This window comes from Coloeus monedula (genome assembly GCF_965178545.1).
Source record: "Coloeus monedula genome assembly, chromosome: 4".
In the NCBI taxonomy this organism is placed as follows: Eukaryota; Metazoa; Chordata; class Aves; order Passeriformes; family Corvidae; genus Coloeus; species Coloeus monedula.
Genome location: NC_138784.1, coordinates 18,871,399 through 18,894,697, shown reverse-complemented (window position 1 = coordinate 18,894,697; position 23,299 = coordinate 18,871,399). Strand labels below are relative to the sequence as shown.

The window sequence follows — 23,299 nt, the reverse complement described above, 5'->3', positions numbered from 1 at the left end:
CAGTGAGTCCCTCCAGTGCTGTCAAGGGGTGTCACTGGGACACACTCCAGGCACTGTGGTAGGAGCACCAGGTTCCTGTGTGCTCCAGGAGGACGTCCCTACACGCAGTCCGAGGACTGTGGGGGGCTGAATGAGCTGTTTGCTGCATTTTTCTGGTGGTTTAAAAATCTCTAACAATTTTGGGGCATCTTAGAGTTTAAACTGATTGTACAAATAGATTCTTGTTTAATTTTTAAAACTAAATGCCTCTGGGACAATGGAGAGCCTTGTAATATACAGAGAAGAGAGCCGAGGCTCTTCTACTGGTTTTGTACCTTCCATCCATATTTTTGAAAACTACCAAGATACTTGGGAGTATCTACGCCTGAGTGACTTTACATCTAGTAAGAAATGAGATATGAAGTCATCTTCAGAATATGTGCAAATCATAAATCAGGCTATATGAACCTAAGATCTATAAATACCGTGATATACCAACATTGCTTATGGCAATTCAGAGTAAATCTGTTACCAGGACATCTGCTAATAAACAGCCTTCTTCCCATGGAATTACACTGTTTGTCATAAGTTATTCAGAAAGAGGTTTTCTAATTCTTGATTCTCACATGCTGAAAAAGTGAACACTGGAGTATTTAACAGAGTGAGCTCCACTTGCACTCTTTTTTGGGTCATTTCTTTGCAGCTGTAGGCAATGTCTGGTATTCCAAACCGTAGTTTCTCTAACACCTATCTCAATAGGGCTGATAAATGGCAGGTTTTCACAACTCAAGTTTTAGTATTATGAATGTTCTTTGTCTTGTCTAATTCAGGTTGAATACGAAGGCTTAAAGCATGAGATTAAACGATTTGAGGAGGAGACAGTGTTGCTTAATAGCCAGCTAGAAGATGCCATCCGGCTGAAGGAGATTGCTGAGCATCAGCTGGAGGAAGCTCTGGAAACTTTAAAAAATGAAAGAGAGCAAAAGAACAATCTGAGAAAGGAACTCTCCCAGTATATCAACCTCAATGATAGTATGTATAATAACCATATTAATATATCAGTAGATGGGTTGAAGTTTTCAGAGGATGGGGGTGAGCCCAACAATGACGACAAAATGAACGGACACATCCATGGGCCTCTTGTGAAACTCAACGGTGACTACAGAACCCCCACGAGTAGGAAAGGAGAATCTCTGCACCCCGTCTCTGACCTCTTCAGTGAGCTCAACATATCAGAGATACAGAAACTGAAGCAGCAACTCATGCAGGTAAGGGCTGAATTTAATGTCCTGGAGTGTTTAGGCACACATCCTATGAACCCTCGTGCCAGTTTTGAAGTGATCATTCCCAGTGATGTTTTTGACCACATATGTCCATTTTCCAGACTTCTGCTTTGGTGTTTCTTCATATCCAGGTTTTGCTAGAAATATCCCTAGCAAACAGAGTATCTGTCTGCACAAAAGTCGGTGTGACCTGAGCAGATATTTAGTGCAAAGGGGAGAAAGGGATGTAGATGCTGGGGTTGCAGAAGGTTAGATTCTTTTTTCTCCTGCTTTGATAACGGTAAATGTCCCTGAAATTGCAAGTGAAATAAGGTATTCTTCGATATGACTAAAGCTATCTGGAAAAAACCCCATTAAAATACTCGTGTGTACAGACTTGATTACGCTCTCTTGCAAGTCCGAAGGAGTTTTTGCTATTAAATTCAGCTCGAGCAAGATTTGGCACGCGTTCAGGAGAGAACAAAAGGAGAGGAGCGCTCCACTTAACAGCCGTGCACTGGGAGCATGTGGCGTGTGGGCTGTCACAGAGCGCCCTTGTCCCGCTGGCAGTCCCGGCGGATGCGCGGGCTGCAGGGCGTGCTTCGGGACGGCACAGCCAGCGTTTGTTCTCTGTTCATCCATGCCCAGCCAGAACAGGAGCCTGGGATGCGAGCCAGATAAAAACTCAAGCTGTTGACATCATCTCAGAAGGGGTGCAGTGCCACGCAGAGAAAGGGTCCTGCTGCCCAAGCTGTTGAGCATCTCGTCTGCCACAGCAGCTTGAAAGGTTTTGGCACTGTCAAGGAAACATCCAGCATTTTCTAGCTTCAGGCTTCTGAAAAGCACCTCTTCTAAAGAGAGTAAATGTGAGCCCTTTACTGCTTAAAATGTACACGGTGGTTTGGAAGTGAAGTAGAGCAAAACCGGTTTTCAGTGCTTGCTAGAGAACAACAAACCCCTATGTGGTCTGTCCTATTTGCTGAAGAGTTAATTGTTTTATTTACTTCATTGCCAAACTCACTGTGGCAAGTTTTGGTCTGAGCTGTGACATGGTGAACACGGATGACATCTAGTGCTTTGCACCAATAACTTTGATACAAAGCACACATCACTTAAGTGTGAAAGCACGAAACTTAGAATTTTATTTACATGAAAAATTCTGTTAAACTTTTCCAGTTTTAAAATATACACAGTATATATTTTGTATGTATGTATACAAATATGCACCTGTAAGTACATATACATGTATATATATATAATATGTGCAAATATACATTATATGCAGCTTCTAATTTGATTCAGAGAGACAATGTTAAAAATTTTAAAACACAGTTTCAAAAGAAATGCTTTTAAATTTTCACATTTTGAAATACACTGTAAGTATTTTAAACCATAATTTACAATAAAATACATGCAGCATGAATTTGGAATGAAAGTTGCTTAGAAATGAAAAAAAAAAAGGACTGCTTTGGGTATGCTTTTTCTTGATTTTATTAAATTAAATACTGAGTATGATGAGTTAGCAAACTTCTACTTGAAAGATACTGTAATTATCTTCTCTGGCTTAAAAATTTATTTTATATCTCTTAAACAAAGAGACAGCCTTCTCGCAGTCACTAGGAACAATCTTAGGACCCTTAAAAAGAAACTATAACTATTTTTGGTCATAGCATTTTTTGGTGCTGGGCCCCAGCACACCTGTGCCAATAGCGGCCACCACTGCTTGGCATTTACATCCTGTTAAAGGTTTATGGTTTAAAAAGACAGACTAGACCTCAGTGAAAGCCTGATTTCTTTAGCTACTGTAAAGACTCACTGCAAAATGCTGATGTGCACTTTTTACAAAGGGACTACCTTCTCTGTTGAGTTACATCAGTTCATGTCACACAAATTAAATTTGGGTCATACAAATTAAATGTGAAAAATTCCTCCAAAAAGTTTTGCATGTGGTAGATGGGAGACTTATTCAGGTTTAAAAGCTGGCAAAAGGTAAATCATCAGCAAAATCGGAATTTAATTTCCTGTATGGTGTCTTTGCCATGTGGTGTTCATTCAGTATTTGGTATGAGTGCCTCCTGTTTCCTCTGAAGAGGCTGCACTAGGACAGAGTTTCTGAAGGAACTGACTGTTTTTTTGGGAACTATTTTCATGTCTATAGGACAGCAGGTTCCTTTTTAGGAGAAAGGTAAACTTCAGATTTGCCATTTTGTAAGTGTGTCTAGCAAATTGTTTTTGCTCCTCAGTCTCAAAAAGAAGACTTCACTGAAACAGTACGACAAATAGAATTCCCTCTACAGCTTTTGGATGCTGCTGCTCCATGAGTTGTGCTGGTCCCTAGGAGAGAGATTTAATTGCAACTATTTCCTTTCCATTCGTATATCTGCTGTGTAACAAATGTCTTGCTGAAAATTTTTGTATTCTGAGATTTTCTTGGAAAAGCTCAGGGCTTTGCACTCTTCCTTCCTGTTTGTTGTCCAGTGGAAAGAATTTTCTATATCATCTTCGAAGCCTAGGACTCCTTTTCTTCCCATGGTCATACGTTCCCCTTTTCTGAGGCTAATATCATGTTTGGAAAACTTAGATTAAGTTCTCTTAAAAAAGGAAGAAAAAGAAAAAGTTCTGCAGCTTAGTTTCTGACACTCTTCTTCAGCTGCCTTGTACTCTGTGACAAATGTGCTATAGCTGAGATTCAGGGTTCTTGAGATGAGTTCTCCTGTTAATTTGTTCCAGTCTCCCCCAGGAATTGTTCCTTGAAATTCTGATGATGTTTAAAAAAAGAAAAAGGTGAGGAGATAAATAACTATTGTAAAATTGGTTTCAATAATTGCAAACTATAGATGCAAATTGGGAAGAAAATCTCCTCAAGCTGAAATCTTTGAAGGGAAGGATGCATTGCAAAACAGGTACAGCTACTTTTGAATTGTTTTTATTTTCATTCTAAATGAATGATAAAAATCCTTACTGCAGCTACCAATTTCAATGTCAAAAAAATGCACCAACTGGGCTGAAAAATACCTGGAATTGCCATAAGTTTGCTGTGGTGGAAAGAAGAATATAGTTTTGTCTAGAAGAAGAAATATCATTACCATATTTGGGAACAGCAGAGTCATTAATATGCAAAAGGTGTGCTCAGGAATGAGCTGGAGCTTTGGGGTTTTTCCCTTGGCACTAGGAGCATGTATTTATGGTTTTAAACAGAAGGGGATTAGCTTAATCCATTATTGCTGGTCCAGAATGAATAAAATTGAGTAGGTCTGTGTATTTCCTTTTGCCTGCTGTGCAATTTGATATATGGGTTTCAAAAGTTTAAAATGTTTTCTCTGGAAAGAGTTCTTTTTATTTGAAAGGATTATGTTTCCAGAACACATTTATGTTCAGAAGAGAAATTATCATCAAGATCCAAATTAGCCATGCTACAGTTTTTCTTCATGATAGGGTATAATGGTTCAGATCAGTAGTCCTGCAGGATCAATTCTGTCTTATTAATTTAAGCAGTCACTGAAGCACTGTGCTGCTTTAACACACAGGTGTTTTCTCAGAGGAAAGGCTTTATTATCGATAAATATTGTTAAAAATAAATATTTATTTTTACACGAGTGCAATCTGCAGTGAATTGTCTTCTTTGGTGGGAACATGCCCACAGTGGACCCATACACTTTAATAAACCAACTGCCTGTAATATGTGGTTCTTTATTATCAGTACAATTTCTCTCTATAAGGTGAGATGGTCCTTTAAATTAGCCAAAACACAGATTTTTAATGCTTGTGCATAGCTCACATTACCAGCCTGAAGGAATAAATACCTTCATCATCTGATGAGGGCAGTGTAAGTAGCACTGAAGCCTGCAATACCAAGTGGTAACAACTGGAGTTCAGCTGAAGGTTTCCAGGGAGAGCAGACCTAGGGCAGGCAGCTTGATGAAAAAAAGAGGAAAGCTGGTGAAGGGACTCCTGCTGGGTTGATCTCTGAGGGTCCCCAGGACAGGCCTGACCAAGAGATCTGTAGAAAGTGGTCACCTTTTAAGAAGATGCACTTGACAAAAGGCAAGTTTGCCCTATTTTGGATTTTCTCAACCGGAGTGGTGGTTGAGTGATATGGGGGGGTGAGCAACAATTAGGGTGGCAAACATACTGGGACAGCAAGAGGGGAACAAAAAATGGAGGAGGATACCAAAATCCTTGTGATTCTTGGCTGTCCTCTTCTGCACAGACTAGGTAGTGCCAAAAATGGAACACTTCATATCTAAAGAGATAGATTCTTCCTGGATCATAAAATAAGGATGAGGTTTGTCCCTGGTTTTTTTAATTCTTAAGGCATCAGTCCCCTGTATACAAGAAAAGTATGCTGTTTTTTTCAGATGCTTTTATCATGGCTTCTATTTTTATTTGTGCAGTTTCTGCCTGCAATCGATTGCAGATCCTAATGGAGGCCACATTTTGAGAGCCTCTCTGTAAAACCAAGGGATCAATGTATGCTCTAATGTCTTAGTACTTCTGAGCAGCAGCCACTGCTCAAAAGCCTGGTTAAGAGGAAACAAGAGTTTGAAGCACTTCTTAGAACATTTTGTGAGATGGCATTAATACCTTCCCAGTTTCTCAAAGGCTTTTTTTATCCTTTGCTAAGATTCATGGTGGCTAATTTGATTCTCTTCCACAGACTACTGATAGGGAAGGAAAGTTTGTGTTTGTTTTTTTTTTTTTTTTCTGTTTTTAAAGAATTTTCAGAACTGAAAGCTTTGAATTCTCAGAATTAGTAATGCCACCACTCATCAAGGGAAGTGCCATTTTTACTGCGTGTGCTGAGATAGGGCAACAGGGGGAGAAAAGAGCAGTAAACCTGGTAGGCTTAGGGTCCTATTGTAAAAGCCAGGAAAGGAACAAGGATCCTATCTCTGTAAGCCTTCCTCTGCTTCCTAATTCACACCTCAGAACAGGCAAAGACACAGGAAAAAGTTGGAGCATTACACTTAAAACTTGAAGTGGAAATCTTTCAGGGATGTTATCATGAGTAGCAAATACCTGAGCAGATTAAACTTGTTTGTCATGTTCACTTGCTTTAAAATTGCTGTGCATTAAAACTTCTAGAGGTGCCCTTCATGACGTCTTCTGTTGTTCAATCCACATTTCTCTGTGGATATTTGGAAAGACACTTACTAGGTCACAAGCAGCTGGTTGTTAGTTACACCGCAAGCCCTGCTTTTCCTGGCTTGAATTTAAACAGATGGATTTTGCTTACAGATAAGTGCTGGGGATGGGTACTCCTGGGAGTTGCATGTGCTCAGTGTCCTGATCTGTGTTACATTTCCACCTACAGTAGGTTATTTAATCTGTGGAAATGTACACAGCTAGTGTAGTTTTTTTACTGTATTTGCCTTAATGGAAGCGTGCAACAGTTCAAAGATATAAATGGATATTGTGAAAGACTGGTAGAACTGTTAATGGGAAATATAAATTCAGACTCCACTGAGAAATGGCTTACAGTTGACAGTGATGCAGTTGCTGTGTTCAGGGAACGTATCTCCTAGTAAATCATGGATCATCACTCTAGCTGATGAGACAGTGCTTGGACACTTGGTAACTCTTCAGTGGGCAGCATGTAAAATTGTGACCTAGTGATATTGGAAGTTGTAACAGAGGCTGGGACTTCCAAAATCTCTGAGTTACACAGCTCTCTATAAATTAATTTTATGGTTTAGGTGTATATGGCTAAAATCTCTCGGAAGCCCTCAAGCTGCATGCAGTGGTGGAGTGGAAGGAGATAACTCTGACTGCAGAGTTTGGTGTTCAGCATGGGTAGGATGGGATCCATCCTGGGTTTTTCACTCTGACTCTGTTGCAGGTGGAGCGAGAGAAGGCCATTCTCCTGGCCAACCTCCAGGAGTCTCAGACGCAGCTGGAGCACACCAAGGGAGCCCTGACAGAGCAGCACGAGCGCGTCCACAGGCTCACGGAGCACGTCAATGCCATGAGGGGGCTGCAGAGCAACAAGGAGCTGAAAGTTGAGCTTGACTGTGAGAAGGGCCGAGATTCTGGCGAGGAAGCACATGATTATGAAGTGGATATCAATGGCTTGGAGATCCTGGAATGTAAATACAAAGTAGCTGTTACTGAGGTCATAGACCTTAAAGCAGAAATCAAAGCCTTAAAGGAGAAATATAATAAGTATGTGGAAAATTATACCGAAGAGAAGGCCAAGTATGAGAGCAGAATCCAGACGTATGATGAGCAGGTGATAAACCTGGAGAAGTCGACCAAGGAAAGCCAGGAAAAAATGGTCCACATGGAAAAGGAGTTACAAAGGATGGCAAGCATAGCAAATGAAAACCATAATACCCTCAACACTGCCCAGGACGAGCTGGTGACGTTTAGTGAGGAGCTGGCTCAGCTGTACCACCACGTCTGCCTGTGCAACAACGAGACGCCAAACAGGGTCATGTTGGACTATTACAGGCAGAGCAGAGTCACCCGCAGCGGGAGCCTGAAGGGACCGGATGACCCTCAAGGTCTCCTTTCCCCACGACTCGCCAGGCGGGGGGTGGCATCGCCTGTAGAAGCCAGGACCCCGACCGAGCAGGTGACGAAAGAGGCCACAGAGCCCGGCAAGGAACAGAGCCCAACAAAAACACCTTCCATTTCTCCTGTCATCACAGCCCCTCCTTCCTCCCCTGTCTCTGACACCAGTGACATCCGCAAAGAGCCTATGAACATCTACAACCTCAATGCCATAATAAGGGACCAAATCAAGCACTTGCAGAAGGCTGTGGATCGGTCGCTGCAGCTGTCGCGCCAGCGGGCCGCGGCCCGCGAGCTGGCGCCCATGATCGACAAAGACAAGGAGGCCTTAATGGAAGAGATCCTGAAGCTGAAATCGCTCCTGAGCACAAAGCGAGAGCAGATCGCGACCCTGAGAGCAGTGCTGAAAGCCAACAAGCAGGTAAGGTGCTCATAAAGCACTCAGGAAAGTCTGTTATTTTTACAGGTCGCTTACAAGCTTTCCCAGGGGTATTTTGGAGGAGAGGTTTTACTCACAGGTTATTTAGCCTCTCACTCAATCACAGCAAGGGCACACCTTTGTTCCCTCCCTTCCCAGCCTCCTCTTTAAGCAGTTTAGTTCTGTTTTTGTCAGCATTTCCCACCATTCACTCAGCAGAGGTGTGGCCAGGGACGAGCTACTGCCCAGGCATGTTGCTGGTCTTATCACAGACTGATTAAGGTTATCAGGGTTGGAAAACAAAATACAACATACCTGGAGAGGCTCTCAGTGGTGTGCTGTTCTATTTAAGAGAATAAAAACCTCAAGTCATTATTTTGAATTTTTTCAAATCTTAAGAGAAATTCAACAAGCCGTTTTATTTTTGATGTTTCACCAATGAAAAGAAGCCGAAAATTATAGTACTTGATATCAAATGCCAAAAGAAATCCATCTTAATGCTATGTTTTTCAAGAGTACTGTCAATTTTCTGTGCATAGTATATATCTACCAAGCCCATTGCGTCCATTAGATTCCAGCTCTGAAAACACTGTAAAAAAACCAAAAAAACCCCATGCAAATAGTTTTATTTACTTTGATGCATCTCCTTTTGCCCAAAATTAATCTGAATGCAAAAGGCTGCAGCGGCAGTGTCATTGTTCTAGGTCTCCAGGCACTTTTCTCATCTGAAAACAGTGCAGTGATCACCACGTGGGGGCTCGAATACTGGTTAACAGCTTGGCACACTATTAGCTGGTGACAGTGATGGGATTTCAGTGTTAAAATTCCCAATAGTCAACTATTCTGAAGTTACAATTTCAAGTTTAATTGATTGTTGTATCTGTAACTGCATTTCTAGGGTACTGGGGATTTTTAAATTGCAGCAATATTTCAACATATATTGAGTCTTTTATAGCATTTTCCCCCCCTCTGATACAACACATGTTAAATATTAACTCAAGTAATTAAATACCATCTCTAGCTAAGCAATAATAGCTCTGAGCAATTATATGTGTTTTTCCATGTAATTAAAATGTAATTTAGATGGAATTGATGTATGTGGGTATACATTCTGTGATCCCAAATTAAAGATTTTTCCCATTAGCATAGAGCTATCATTTATATTTTGCTACCACCAGAAGATATATCTCAGTCCCACTCTTTTATTGCTGTCAGAAATAATGCATTATCCTAAGGGATGCTCACTGAAATGGAAAAGATAGATTTGCTGACTAAGGAGCCTCTATTAACTAATCTTTTATTTATTGGATAGCAGCATTGGTAACTGTACCACTGGGTACAGAAATGTGCCATACTTGTTCATGCCAGCCTAATATCAGCTTCCTCAAACTTTCAAGTTAAAAGACATAATAATATAAAGGGAAGGAGAAATTCAAAGTTGGAGAGGGGAAGAGTGATTTATTATGTGCCAGCCTCAAGTGATGAGTGTACCCCAGAACCCAAATTCATGTTTTGACTCATATTCAAAAAAACCAGGGTTACAGTTTATCCTCTTGAGGTGTTCCCCTTCAAAAGATTAAGTTTCTAAGCAGCAAAAGGCTGGGGATGTTTTTCCCTTGTGGGACCCTTCCCTAGGTCTGGTATTTTGGGCTGTACTTTAGTGAAAACACACCCTTAACTAGGGAAACACAGTCAGTATCTAGTGATGGTCAGTAGTATTCGTAAATAAGAATTTTAGACTACACAAAGCTCTAGCAGGATAAAAAGAGAAAGATTTGATGTAAGAAAATGCAAACATAGGTCCATGAAAATGTATTCTTAAATCAAGTGCCCAGGAAAGCAAGGCACATAGATATTGCTGGCTTGCTTGCTTGCCTTGTCTTGATTTATGTATCCTTTGTTCATAGCCCAAATTACTGTGTCTGCACCAGATCGGTGGAATAAACATTAACAAGTGGCACAAGTGAGAAAGTAAAATCAAATTAATGATGCAGTAACTTTTAGGACCAGTTCAATAATGGGTTTGGTTTCGATTTCTAATAGCAATCAGAAAGCAAAACTGCCTTTGAGGGGAATTTAATATCCTGAAGTTCTGATGGAAAGCTGATATATTGTTTTCATAGCTAAATAGTTCAATAAGACAGAATTGAGTCAGCGAGACCTTTAATTCTGCATTAGCAGTAACTATGGTGTCTCCAGCTCCCATAAGTGAAATACCCATAAAAGTCTTTCAGAAAAAATACCTTGATAACCCCAAACATACAGAACCTTATCTATAAACAAATGCCCTGATATTATATGGACAGAACACAGTAGAATTTCTGCGGTGAAAGAGAGGTTTGATGAAAAGACCTGGTACCATGTACAACTTGTGCTCTAAAAATACAGGCTAGTTTCTGCTTTCTTGTGTGAAATAAAAATCCTACCAGTGTAGGACTTAATATTTATTAACAATTATTTTAGCTGGTCTGCTTCTCACACAGCTGATGTAAAGTAAATGACATACGAAGCCATCTTAGAAAATGAGATCTGTTCACAGATTTCAGGATGAAGATGGCAACCTTTAGGCAGATGAGATGGGGCAAACATCTCTTCTGTAGGGATATGGAGGGGGATGGAAAGGACCCTTTTAATTCTGGCAGTGCTTGAGGTCCTGGGGTCAGGTGTGTGCTCCCCTCAGCCTATTCACCTCCAGGGCTGGGGTTTGAGGATGGGGAGGGGAGCTGAGCTCTGTGTGTTCCCCAGGTCTCATTTCCTCGCTGGTATTTCACACCCTGCTGGAGTCCAGGCACTGGAGCTCCCTGCTCCCTCCTGGTGTTGCTGTAAATTCCAGGTGACTTCTTCTGCACAGTAAATGCTACATGAGCCATCAATTCCATGTCTGCAGGTGGCTGGCTGAGAGCCTGGGTAGTCATTTGCCCAGTTCCTTGGCATGACTGGTCTGACAAGAGTGTCATGAGCACCTCTGCTGTCTTATTACATTATTTACTTCACTGAAGAGTATTAATGCATTTTTTTTCCCCGTGTTTTCATCTTTTTCTTGTGTTCTCCATCTACTTGTGTGTTGAGAGATTGCATTTTGATGTGGAACAAAATTCTCTCATTTTTCTGATACAAATTTTTTTACTTAGCCACAACTTAAAACCAAGTGCTTCAGAAAGAGCTGTTAAAGCCAGGTCCTGGGCATCTGCTTCCTTTTGGCACCCACCACTTGGAGATGAAGGCTTTTATTTACCCCATCCTTCCTTTCAGAGCGCTCTCTGAATGCACTGTTCTGGATTATCTAAACCTAGATTATTCCACAGAACTGGTTTCAGGCACCACCATATATGTGGCTCAATGGGTACAATTTTGGAGATTGGCTGAGATGGGGAACAAATAGAAATCATTTCAACAAGAGCTGGCACTGGAGGAAGAGTAACATGAGGTTTCATGTGGCTTCAGTTCATTTTATCCCTGTTAGTTTGGCACAGTGTGACAGTACAGCTGAGGTGACCAGACACACTTAATTGGCTCTGATGATGGAGGCTGAGTTCCTCTTCTATCCTCTGCCTCCATTACACATTCAGGCTTCAGGATGTTCTCAGAATTCAGGCAAGTTTCCTGTCTCTTCAGGCTCCCCAAATTTCCAACAGAAGCTTCCTCAGCTTGTGCTCTCCTTCTTTCTTTTGCTACTAAACCCACTTTTTTGGTTAGTTTTATTTGCTTCTATAGCAGAGCACATAGGAGACTTTCAGAAGGGAGAACCTCAGCAGCTTGGCTGGTGCATGGAGAGCCATGAAGCATTTCTCATAGGATTTGAAGCTTATGCTTTGTTTTCTATATGTTTTATAGGAAACTTTAATAGGAAGAAAAAAAGTTTAAGATTTGATACAGTCCTTCCTCTTTTACTTTTATTCACCAAGTAAAATATATTTTCATCCTGTAGTGTTGCACATCCATTTAACTTACCCTGACATCCAGACTAAAACGTAGGGATCATGGTCTGTCTGATCCTTGTGCATAGTTTCAGTGATATGTAAATTACTGTGAATTTATGAGTGTACATTTTTGGTCATGGCTGAAAACAGACAAAAAGCTGATGATTTCTGCTTTATCCTGCCACGACATAGACTGGTGTCCAGTATCCTGCATTGCACCAAAGCATATATCAGCAAGGTTGAAAAAAGCAGAATTGATTTGAATAGAACCCTAAGTGATTGATAATTTTAACATGTATTGCGGATGATTTCAAATCTGGTTTGGAAAAATTTATCTATTTAAAATGATAGGTGGTTGCTAGTACTGCCCTTTAAAAATCCATTCTCTTAATGTAAATTGGTGTGAAAGTAAGAAACTATTATTGGTGAGTATACAATCAAAAAGTATTTTAATGCTGCTATTTATAATGGTGCTATTTAACGAGACAAAAAGAATAAAGTTGTAATTTAGTAGGAGATTCTAATGTATTCTTTTGTTAAGAGACATTGCTAGTGGGAAAGGTATTGAGTTCCGGAAAACTGAGTTTAAAACAGGTTTCCAACTGTTTGGTAATTACCATCTTTTGTCCTGTTCCCTTGCTGGTTGCTTTAACCTAATGTTCTTCTAAACTTCTCTCCCCTGGTGGTGGCTCAAGAACCCATAAGGTAACAGGGGAAATTGATTGCCTGTATGAATTGCTGCAACTTATTATGTACCAAATGAAGTGAAAAAACAACCATAACACACTCTGAACAAATGTAAAAGGAAGCAAATTTTTCTTCCTCTCATTCAAAGGCAATAATTTTAAATGTCCCAAGCAGCAGTAGGTATAAAGTCTCTATAAAACTTTGTATTTTGAATAACTTAAAAATGATAGTAAATTCATAGGTAAAGCAGAATGTTCAAGTCTTGCAAAGATAAGACAAATGTAGCTATTAAAAGCAGTAAAGTAGTAAATTAAAGAAATTTAACAGATGAAATTGAAAAAAGAAGGAAGGGAGCAGCAAAACTTTAGGCATAGGACAAATACAAAGCCTTGTTTCCTGTTAAATGAAAACTGTAATTTACACTCTTTTTTTTTTTTTTTTTTTTTTTTTTTTTTTAATGGTTAAAAATGCTGAAATAATGCTGGCTTGCACAGTAGACATTGCCCGTTCTCAGACATTAATCAAGCTGCCAGGTCCTGGCCAACCCTGTGCCCAAGGAAAGCCTCGGCCAGCAGTAGGCTTGAAGCCAAACACGTTGATTCACAACTTGGCTGCAGAGGCTGAGCCTCATGTGCCCTGTGTCCTGTTTGCAAAGTGGCCAGGGGACACACTTGGTTGTTTCTTGCACCTCAAACAACCTGGTAGCAGCTCTTGTAGTAACTTACTCACCTGAGTCCTCCACATACAGCTGCAGGGTGTTGCAGGGACACTTAAGGTGCAGAGTTGTTGCCAGTTGCTGTTAAAATGGGCTTTGTCCTCTCATCTGTATTCTCCTTTTCCTGGTTTCATGGAGTACAACTTAAAAGAAGAACGTGAAGGGTGCACTACAATGGTGATCAGGTTTGATTTCTTTTCCTGTGTGAATGAAGGACATCAAAACCAAAATCAGACATGGGGTTTTAGCTGTTCTCAGATCTCTGTCTTATAAGCACATATGTTTGTGTTGTTTGTGTTTTAGACAGCTGAAGTGGCACTGGCCAATTTGAAGAATAAATACGAAAATGAAAAAGCAATGGTGACTGAGACCATGACCAAACTACGGAATGAACTAAAGGCTTTGAAGGAAGATGCAGCAACCTTCTCATCCTTGAGAGCAATGTTTGCAACCAGGTAAGGGATAACTGGTGTCACCGTCTGGCTCAGCACTGTAAACATGTGTGTGCTAAGTGAGAACACACTTAGCTGTATATGTTGGGTGCTTAGGAGGATAGAGGAATTATTTTCTGCATGGTCAGGGGTTTGCTGGATGAAGGTGAATGAGTCCTAGAATGCACACTGTGCAAAACTTGCAAGCTTTCAAGTGCTGTTGAGATGTGTGTCTTGGAAAATAAAGCTGAAGAATAGCAATGTCAATACAACCTTGAGTAAAGTGTTATAAATGACAATAGATGCCTCTAGCATATTTGCATTTATAGGGTTTTTTAAAGTGAAAATCAAATAGTGGATTTATGTGGCTGATTTTCCCATTCAGAAGAATGCAGTGATTCTGTCTTGTAAAGCTATTGTACGGTTAATGATGATCTTCAGGATCCCATTTTTTCATTACAATGAGATTTATTACTTACCAGTAGTAAAATCTATTTCATCAACCAGCCTATGTGGTAATCCAGTGCTAATAACTGTAATTTCCCACTCCAGTATAAATTCTTATTTTCTCCCACTGTGATGTTCAATTTATTATCTTCTCCTTCACAGGACAAAAGCTTCACTTACCTTCTGCAACATAGTTCCTCCTGGCAGGACAGTAATTAATCAACTTTCATCTTTCCTTCTTCCACATCTTTTTCAGAAGAGCTTCCGGTTTTACACAGAATCACAGAATCAACTAGGTTGAAAAAAAACCTCTGAGATCGAGTCCAACCCATGACCCAACGCCACCTTGTCATCCAGATCATGTCACTGAGTGCCATGTCCAGTCTTTCCTTAAACAGCCCCAGGGATGGTGATTCCACCATCTCCCTGGGCAGTTCACTCCAATGTCTAATAGCCCTTTTTGTGAAGAAGTTCTTCCTAATGACCGCCTAGATCTCCCCTGGCACAGCTTAAGAGTGTATCTTCTCATCTGAGCTGCTTTTTAAAAGGTTACCTAAAAATATATTTTTTTAAAGATCCAGAATTTTCATCAAGAAATTCTTATTTTGGAAATACACAAGCTAGACTTTTTCCCCCCTTATGATCAAACACGGTGCAGATTTCTTGTTTGTGCTTTAGTCCATAAATGATGAGACGTCTTTGTGCCTCATGCCAACATCTCTTCAGTGCTCCCTGCAGTGCCATCTCACCACTTCCAGCCTTCTAAGGTGCTTTTTTGCTTAGTGGCAGTGGCAGCAGCAGCTGGGAGAAGTGGGAAGGAAGGAGAAAAGGCGCATTTATATGTTGTGACGTTGGTGCTGTGTACAAATTCATCATAGGTCCATCGTCAGAAGAGTGCGTGTAGCGACATAATGGAAGTGAAGACCCAGCTCAGCAGGTGGTGTGAACCAAGGCAGCCTGATTGATTTCATTGGCATCTATAGATTTTCTTCCAGAAAGGAGAGCTCTGTGTGTGTGTGTTGGAAATGCATATGTTGACCTTTCCTTGCAAGCTCCTTACTCTAGGAGACACAGGAGTGTACTAACTCTGTAAGGCCTCATGGAAGGTGGGTAACTCCCAAGCAGGGCAGTGGCATTGTGAGCATAAAGCAAACAAGGGTCTTGCATGGGCCGTAAATCATCAACATATGAGGTAAAAGTAGTTTGCAAAGATTTAGAAGTTAATTAAAGGGAATGTTAGCTTGTTGGTGTACTGCATGCTCCTTACTCAATTTGGGCATCCTGAGTGCAGACGTCAAGGCATATCCTAAAGCTGATGGGAGGCAGCAGCATCACCTCCATGAGAATTAGGCTGCATTGACTCCACTCATCCAGATACCTTTTCTAGATGCCACATGTGTAGTTTGCAAAGAAGCTTCTCTTTCTCTTCTATGAACTATAAAGGGAGTCCATGTGACTTCCTGAGTCACACATTTTTAATTTATAAATTTCTAATCTTAGTAGAGAAAAGCTTCCCCCAAAGAATTTACTGCTGTTGGTAAACTCCATGTATTAGTGATTAAACACTCCATATAGGGCCTATGGAATGTATCCCTGCCCTTGACGTCCTAAGTTCTGCCCAATATTTTCTGAGCACAGTTATAAAAATTATTCACTACAAGGTCTTCCACATCATTATGCTCCTATAGATTTTTCTATTGTAAAATATTCATTTTTCTTCCCTAGCATGGAGTTTAATGGCCTTTATAATTAAATCAATCTTCCTAAATGGTCAAATCATTGACTCATTCCAAATAGTCCATTTGGAAGGGCATTTGTTTAAATGACAGAGGGTTGATATACTCTACAAGTCCATTGAAGAAGAGAAATCTGTTTGAAAATACAAGGATGTAAACACAAGATTTTGTGCAGTAACGTTAGATGCAGTAGCAACCTTCAGCATAAAAAAGCAATTGTTCAGTCTTTAGTTGAATAAAACCGTGGTTTCCATGGTTATAGTGCATCACATGGTACTTACTGCTGAATTTCCACCACAGGGAGATCATCCTTCTGATAGTAGGACTGTATTATAGATCTGAAAATGGTTGCTTATACTGTTTGATAGAACAATAGCCTTTCTCTTTCCATAAACCACCATTTTGGTCTCCAAATGGATGTTCATCTGGTGCTGAACTGTATGGTTCCTTCCTCAAATACACTGGATAAAGGTCATAGCACGCGTCATAAGGAGAGCACAGCACATCTGTTTCTGTTCTGAAGCAAAGTTGACGCTTTTCTCCAAAGCTCACCTATGCAGAAAGCAGGAGCCTTCCTTTTTCTGTGTTTTTCCTGACAATTGTTCATCCATCACTCCTTAAGTTCTTTCCTCAGTTCTTCATCTCAAAAGTCTTTCTGTCCTGCTTGACCCTCTACTTTTGCCCCTTTTCCCTCTGGAGCAGGTTATTTCCCCAATCCAAAAATCTCTGAGATTCTGGTCTCTACAACTTCCTCCTTCCCTTTTCATTAACCTTGTGATCGATCCCTTTCTGGGATTTATGTGCTTCAGACCTGTCAAGAATATTTCCCAGAACACATCTCTTAGAAAGCAAGAGTGTATAAAATCTGTTTCATGAGATTCAAGGGGTTGGCAAAGCAGAGTTGAAGTGTCTGTTTGATGCCAGGGCCACGTGCCACCTTTAACCTGGTTATTTTGTCGTGGGCTGCTTCTGGTATTCCCAGAGAAAACGGGGAGTTCCCAGAGAAGCCTTTTCTGACCCTCCTGTTGCTTCCTCTTTGTTGCTGACCCAGGGTGAGCGCTGTGGGAGTGCGAAGCAGCAAGCGGCACTCATCCAGAGGAACAATAAATAATAAATTATTTAAAACATAAATTTTACAGTCTAGAGCAGGTGTCGCCCTGTGAGAGGAAGTCCTGTGCTGAAGGAGAGAAGGAACTGCTTTTAAACGGAATCGTAAAGGGTTTCAGGAAGCTAACTTCACTGAGTCTCTACACTGCTTGCTTTCCCATCCTAAATAGAGATAGTTAACAGGAGAGAGCAGGAAATATTGCTTGTGATATTGCCATAGTCCTGACACTGCATGCATGGATTTTATTCTTCATCCATCAAAATATTTTCTTATGATTAATTTTTAAAGAAAAATGTGTGCTGAAGAGGCGGAGTAGGGAGATTGGACAGGTCCTGGAGTTGAGAAAACATTTATGAACGGAAGAGAATTACGATTATGTGGTTAGAGCAGGGACCTGTCACTGTCACTGGGTTTTAGCTCAAGCTCTGCTATGATTTATGTTACCTAAATTACACATAAGCCTGACTTGGTATTTGGTTTACATTCCTAGACAAGAGGGATAGATGGAACCAGAAATCCCTTAAAATCCTGTATAAGCTTCTTGGATCAGTTCATACAAAATAAGTGGGCTTATTCATCTGTCTGCTTCCAAATGAAAAATAGGTGAAACCTTGACTTTTGTTCTGACTATAAATAGACCAGCAGACAGCAAGAAAACAGTGCTGTTTATTTAATAGCCACTTGCAGCTTACAAACTGCCCTGGGGCAAGAGGGAAATTGGGAAAGAGTTCTGACTCAGGAGGACATAACCTAACTTTTGGGATCACTGTTTGAGCCTTTCTGAAAGACCTGTTCAGAGCCCTGGAGTATCCTGGAACCCCACAATGGTCTCTGCCATGCCAGAAGTCATCTTTCTTAGGAGCTCCTTACCTTTTTCTTTTAGGACCTCCTCAACCTTTTTCTTACTCCTGTGAGACCTGATGAATGTTTATCAACTGTGTGGGTGAAAGGCAATATAGATGTGTGCAGTGCTTTTTTTTTTTTTTAATTGGAAACACTTCTCCTTTTATCCCACACTTACACATAGCTGGGAATATTTCAATGAAGGGAAATATTATGGCTGCAGGCACTAGTTACCTCCCACTACATGGAATAAACTTCAGTGCTGCTAAATTCCAGGAGATCTGAGGCTGTTAGTTCAGCAGTTTCTAAAGTTAATTAAGGCCTTTACTTGGGTGATTTAAGTTTAACTTTTCTGAACATTGTTTCTCAAAAAAAAAAAAAAAAAAAAAAAAAAAAAAAAAAAAAAAAAAGCTTGAGCAGCAAAACCCAGAGACAATGGACCATGCACCTGTGAAAAATAATTAGGAACTTTGAGTCATGGTGGAGATCAGATGACTGGAACCACCCAAACACTGCAGTGAACTACCAGAAATGTGGACTTGCTCTTAATGGGACTCTTCTAGGAAGAGTTCTGTAATTAATCAGAACAGTTGGAAAATGTATTCACGAGATTTGTTTTGTCTCAAGTATGAGACCAGCTAACAGCATCTAGTATATCCAGATTTCTCAAGCCAGCTTGATATAGCTCATAGCAGGTTTGTCTAAGACTGCTTTAGTAATGCCCACCTTCATGGCATTTGTTTCTTAACTGTTCAGTTGGGCTGTTTTACAAATCAGATGTGCAAATACCAAGAATACCTTCTAAAGCCTGAGCTAAATCAGTCTTTTTCCAAAACTAAAATTGATTTATTTTATTTATATATAATATATTTATTTTATTTATATTAAAGCAAGGCAATTCATTCTTCTAGTGGCAGTGTGCCGCAGGTGTTGCTGCAGGTGTTACTTCTAAAAATTTTCAACAGAAAAACATACTTGGAAACAAAAGAGGTCTCCTGGACAAAAAGGAAAGCAGGAGAGAATAAGAGACATGGATACAAGATCCATCTGGTTAGAGGAATGAGTCTTTAAAACTCTGATAACACAGACATTAAAGTAAATTAATTTGAAATAGGAATTACTATAATGATCAGAATGCTGATTTCATGTCTCTGTCAAGGAAACTGACTTAAGCATCAATAGACATCTCATGGCTTAGAACAGAAACAGGTGTGCAAGTTGACTTTAAGCCAACCAGCATTTCATAAATATCTCTTTTAATCAAGGCTTGGATAGTAACAATCATGCTTATTAAGGTCCTGTAGAAGAAAGATAATACTGAAACTGTAGATGAAGCTGTATCTGGTGTAGTAATTTTGCTTGCAGTGCCTGAATTGTTCAAAAGGGGAGCTCAATATATGTGTTTGTGTGTGAAGAATAACTAACTACACATTTTCAATAATACTTTGTTCCTGTTTCCCAAGGTGAATATTAAACTTTCAGAGAAATTAGTTTCATCCCTCAGTTTGCAATATTTCAAAGGTTTGTTGCATCACACATTTTGATAAGGAAGACTAAATTAATTTTCTATGCTTGCTTTCTGTAAGTGATAAAGTTACATCCTCATCTATTACACAATTGCAATTACACAGCAAAGCTACTTAGAGTCATACAGATCTTGTGGGAAGGAGATCTGGTGAAAGCTGCATCATTCAACATGAAAAATCCTTGGATATTTCCACAAAAGTCTGATGGTCAGGCAGTATTGCTGTCTGTGAATCATCTCACTGCTGGGATACATTTATTTTTATTACTCTTGGTTCTTACTGATTAGATGGTCTATTGCTATCAAACTGAAGCTATTTCACTTCAAAAAGTGTTTTAAGACAATTTTGAGATGCCTTGCTTTTCCTGTTAACTTTAGGAATTACTGCTAAAAGCAGAAATAAATTGAATTTGGTCTTAAATATAACAAAATCATAAGAAAGGTGGTTTTCGTTCTCAGAGATCTAAAGCAAATGAAAAGATAATTTTTCATGTGGGTAAAAGAGGCTGAGAATTAAAAATGGAGTAGGTTCATAGCAATGAACACACCTCCAAGAGATTCAACAGTAAATGTGAAATAACTTCCTCGTGTGGGGTTTCCTGAGTAGTATCTTTTTAATCAATGGTAAATAATGGCAATCATGGTAATAAATGGTTAACAATGGGAATTAACTGAGGGTTTCTCATTTCACAAAATCTGATGTGTCAAGTATCCAAACTACTCGCAGTCTTCTTTTGTAATACTTTCTTGAAGTGGATATTACTGCCTGTGGAAAATAGTATTTTCTAATTGGTAGACATTATTATTCATGGTGACTTACTAGTAGAAGCAGCACCCAAAATTCTTATTTGGGCTTTAAACTGGAAATAATTCCATACCTGCCCTCCAGCTGCTTGTTGCCTGCATCAGAAACATGTTACATTGTCATAGACTATGTTAATATAGGCACAGGTTGTCTTGCTGAATGGGAAGTGTTGACATTCAGATCCAAGCCTAAATTTATTCAAAGTGGGAACAGAAGAATTCAGGCTGCCTGCTTCCAGGATTACAGTCAGCAAAAGCTGGGATCTGAATCCGCCTCTGTAACTGAAGCCCAGGAACGTGCTCACTGGTAGAGTCGGTCCTTGGGCCGTTTCCCCAGATTTCTGCCCTGTTTTTCTGCAGGTGTGATGAGTACGTCACACAGCTGGATGAGATGCAGAGGCAGCTGGCGGCTGCAGAGGATGAGAAGAAGACCCTGAACTCTCTGCTGCGCATGGCTATCCAGCAAAAACTTGCCCTGACCCAGCGCCTGGAGGATTTAGAGTTCGACCATGAGCAATCCCGACGCAGCAAAGGCAAGCTTGGAAAGAGCAAGATCGGCAGCCCTAAAGTAAGTGAGGAGGCATCAGCCACCGTGCCAAGCATAGACACTTTCCTCCTGCATAGTCAGGGCCCACAGCAACCAAACTTACTGGTCAGCAGTGGCACTCAGAGGAAAAGGTATGCATGCAGTGATCTTTACAGTACAGTGCAGTAGCCAGACTTGCATTAAAGTTGTTCACCGAATTATAAACAGAATGATTCCTTTTTTTACTTTATTTTTTCTTTCCGTACTTTGACTGGGGAGAAGGAGGTGGGGAGGATATGAGTATGAAATTCAAAGCCTGGCAACATGTGGTTCTGATCCCCCTACTCACTGTTATTTCCTCCTTCTGAATGCAGTGTTTTGAACTATATTCTGTCAGTGTCTCAGTGCATCTTGTATGTCTTTAATATTAAGTGTGAATGTATTTTCTTTAACAAGTTTTCTTTAAGTCTTCCCTACAGTTTTCCATAATGAGCATCTGGAATAAAAAAAGGATTGTGCTCTATGAGCATTTAAGTGCTTAACATGAAGGAAACTGCATTTCTTTGTTAAGCTCTGGTGCTCACTTGATCTTTATCAGTGTGAAAAGAATATGGATGTGTTCACTCAGATCAATTTTTCTACATGGGAGCAAGAAACCTTTTGAAGGGGGATGGCTGCCATTCGTAACCTAATGCAAATATTTTGCTGTTCAAGCAGTGAGTTCTTGTCTTGTGCCTGCCCCTGCCAAAAATCTCTAGGTGTACGCATCTCCATGGTTTTGAAGATGAAGAGGACTCTCTTAGAGAAGTCCTAGATAATCATCCCCTTTTCTTGTATGCTCCAATCACAATGCAAAACCAAGAGAACCTTCAGGGAGCCTCATACATGTTGACTTGAGGATGCTGAGATATAACCCAACCTCATCTCCTCCTTCCCCAAATTGAATGAGGATTTCCAATGCAGGAAAGGTGTCCTGCTCTGGAAATGACATGGGGTGTCAAGGATAGTTGATTTTTACTTGTTAAGCAAGTTGAGATGCTATTGTCATTCGTGAGGCTTTGAAAGGTAATTAAAGTAAAACTCTTTTGTTTCCATATGTATTTTTCTTGGATCTCCTGCAAGACTATTCTCACCTTCCCTTTGTGATCAGAGCCATCCCAGGACTTCAGGGACCTACCTCCAGAAATTATTAAGAGCCCCCCCTCATCCTGCCTCCACAGAATCATATCTTCTGAGGGGCCCCCCTTCCATGAGTGAATTCATCCATGGGCACCGTCTCAGCAAGGAAAAAAGGTTAACCGTGGCCATACCAGGTAAACATTTTTTCCTTGGGTGCATGTGGTGCTGAGTGGTTAGCAGAGCAGGGGACCCTCCCAGCACTGCAGATGCAATTTGATTTGGGCACCTTCTTGAAAAGCAAAATGTCTCCTCCTGTGTCACGTGTGGCAGGAGATGACATTCTGCTGGCAGCGGCCCAAACTGGTTTCAGATGCAGTGTGGAAAGTCCTGCTGTGGTATATGTGGGTGTAGTCCCACTGGCATCCACAGAGGCTGCATCCCTGTGCCTGGGTGGAGCTTAGCCTGGTGGTGGCATTGGTAGTTCCCCTGGAAGACACAAATCCCATGGGATAGAGGAGTCAGATGCATGAGGACCAGCGAGGGAGCAGCTGGCAGTGTGCAGGAGCCTCCGCAGCACCCGTCTTCTCACCCTGGAGCATTCAGTCAGGTTTTTCCAAAGGGTGATGCTCGACTCACAGAAGGCTTAGTTTATACAAATTGAGTCATGAAGTTTATCTGTGCAGGAAGCTTTTGCTCTTAATTTCCTGCCAAAATGCGGTATCTGCTTTGAACAAGGCGTAGAAAGGAAATGCAAACTGGAATGGCATTTCAAAGGTGTGATAGCTTTCTTCTCCTGAGAGACCAGCTAATAATTTCTTATCTTCTGCACCTGAGCAGAACCTTTAGCCTTTAACTGTGCACAGTCTTGTCTGGTGGTAATTTTGTTCATTCCTTGTTTTGAAATATGTTATACACAAAAAGCATAAGTAGAAAATATGAAAGCTAATATCCATAAGAGTAGGTTTTGCTCAAGTAAATGTTTATTCTGGGAAGTTGAGCAGTACCCTGTTATAGGTTATATTTCTCACCTAGTGCCATCAGTGTCAGAGCTGCCTTTGAGTAGTGACATGAAAGTAACACCCACTCAGAGGACAAATGTAAAAACTGCAGAGAATCTGAAGACATTTTCCTAGGGTGTATTGCAGTAAATAAATCAAAGAGCTGTCTCCTGAGGAGAAAAACATGGGAGTGGGGGAAAGAAGCATCTGATATCTCATGGAACATCATGGATGTGTGGACCACAGATTGTGAAACACTGGCACAGTC

The 23,299-nt window shown here is 40.5% G+C and overlaps 1 protein-coding gene across 10 annotated transcripts in view; it reads left to right on the top strand.

The window, feature by feature from the left end:
• Nucleotides 1–23,299, top strand: part of BICD1 (BICD cargo adaptor 1) — a gene marked incomplete at both ends in the record, with an annotated part of 165,004 nt that overhangs the window by 120,650 nt on the left and 21,055 nt on the right. For 3 of the 10 annotated variants that reach the window (XM_082280999.1, XM_082281006.1, XM_082281001.1), the window contains 5 exons: nucleotides 810–1,247; nucleotides 7,081–8,175; nucleotides 13,798–13,949; nucleotides 20,749–21,066; nucleotides 22,037–22,227. In XM_082280999.1, the coding sequence (XP_082137125.1) occupies nucleotides 810–1,247; nucleotides 7,081–8,175; nucleotides 13,798–13,949; nucleotides 20,749–21,066; nucleotides 22,037–22,227 (2,194 nt within the window). Of the gene's footprint in view, nucleotides 1–776; nucleotides 1,248–7,080; nucleotides 8,176–13,797; nucleotides 13,950–20,748; nucleotides 21,067–22,036; nucleotides 22,228–23,299 lie in introns of all 10 variants that reach the window. The other 7 variants (XM_082281004.1, XM_082281007.1, XM_082281002.1 and 4 more) reach the window with 6 other exon arrangements.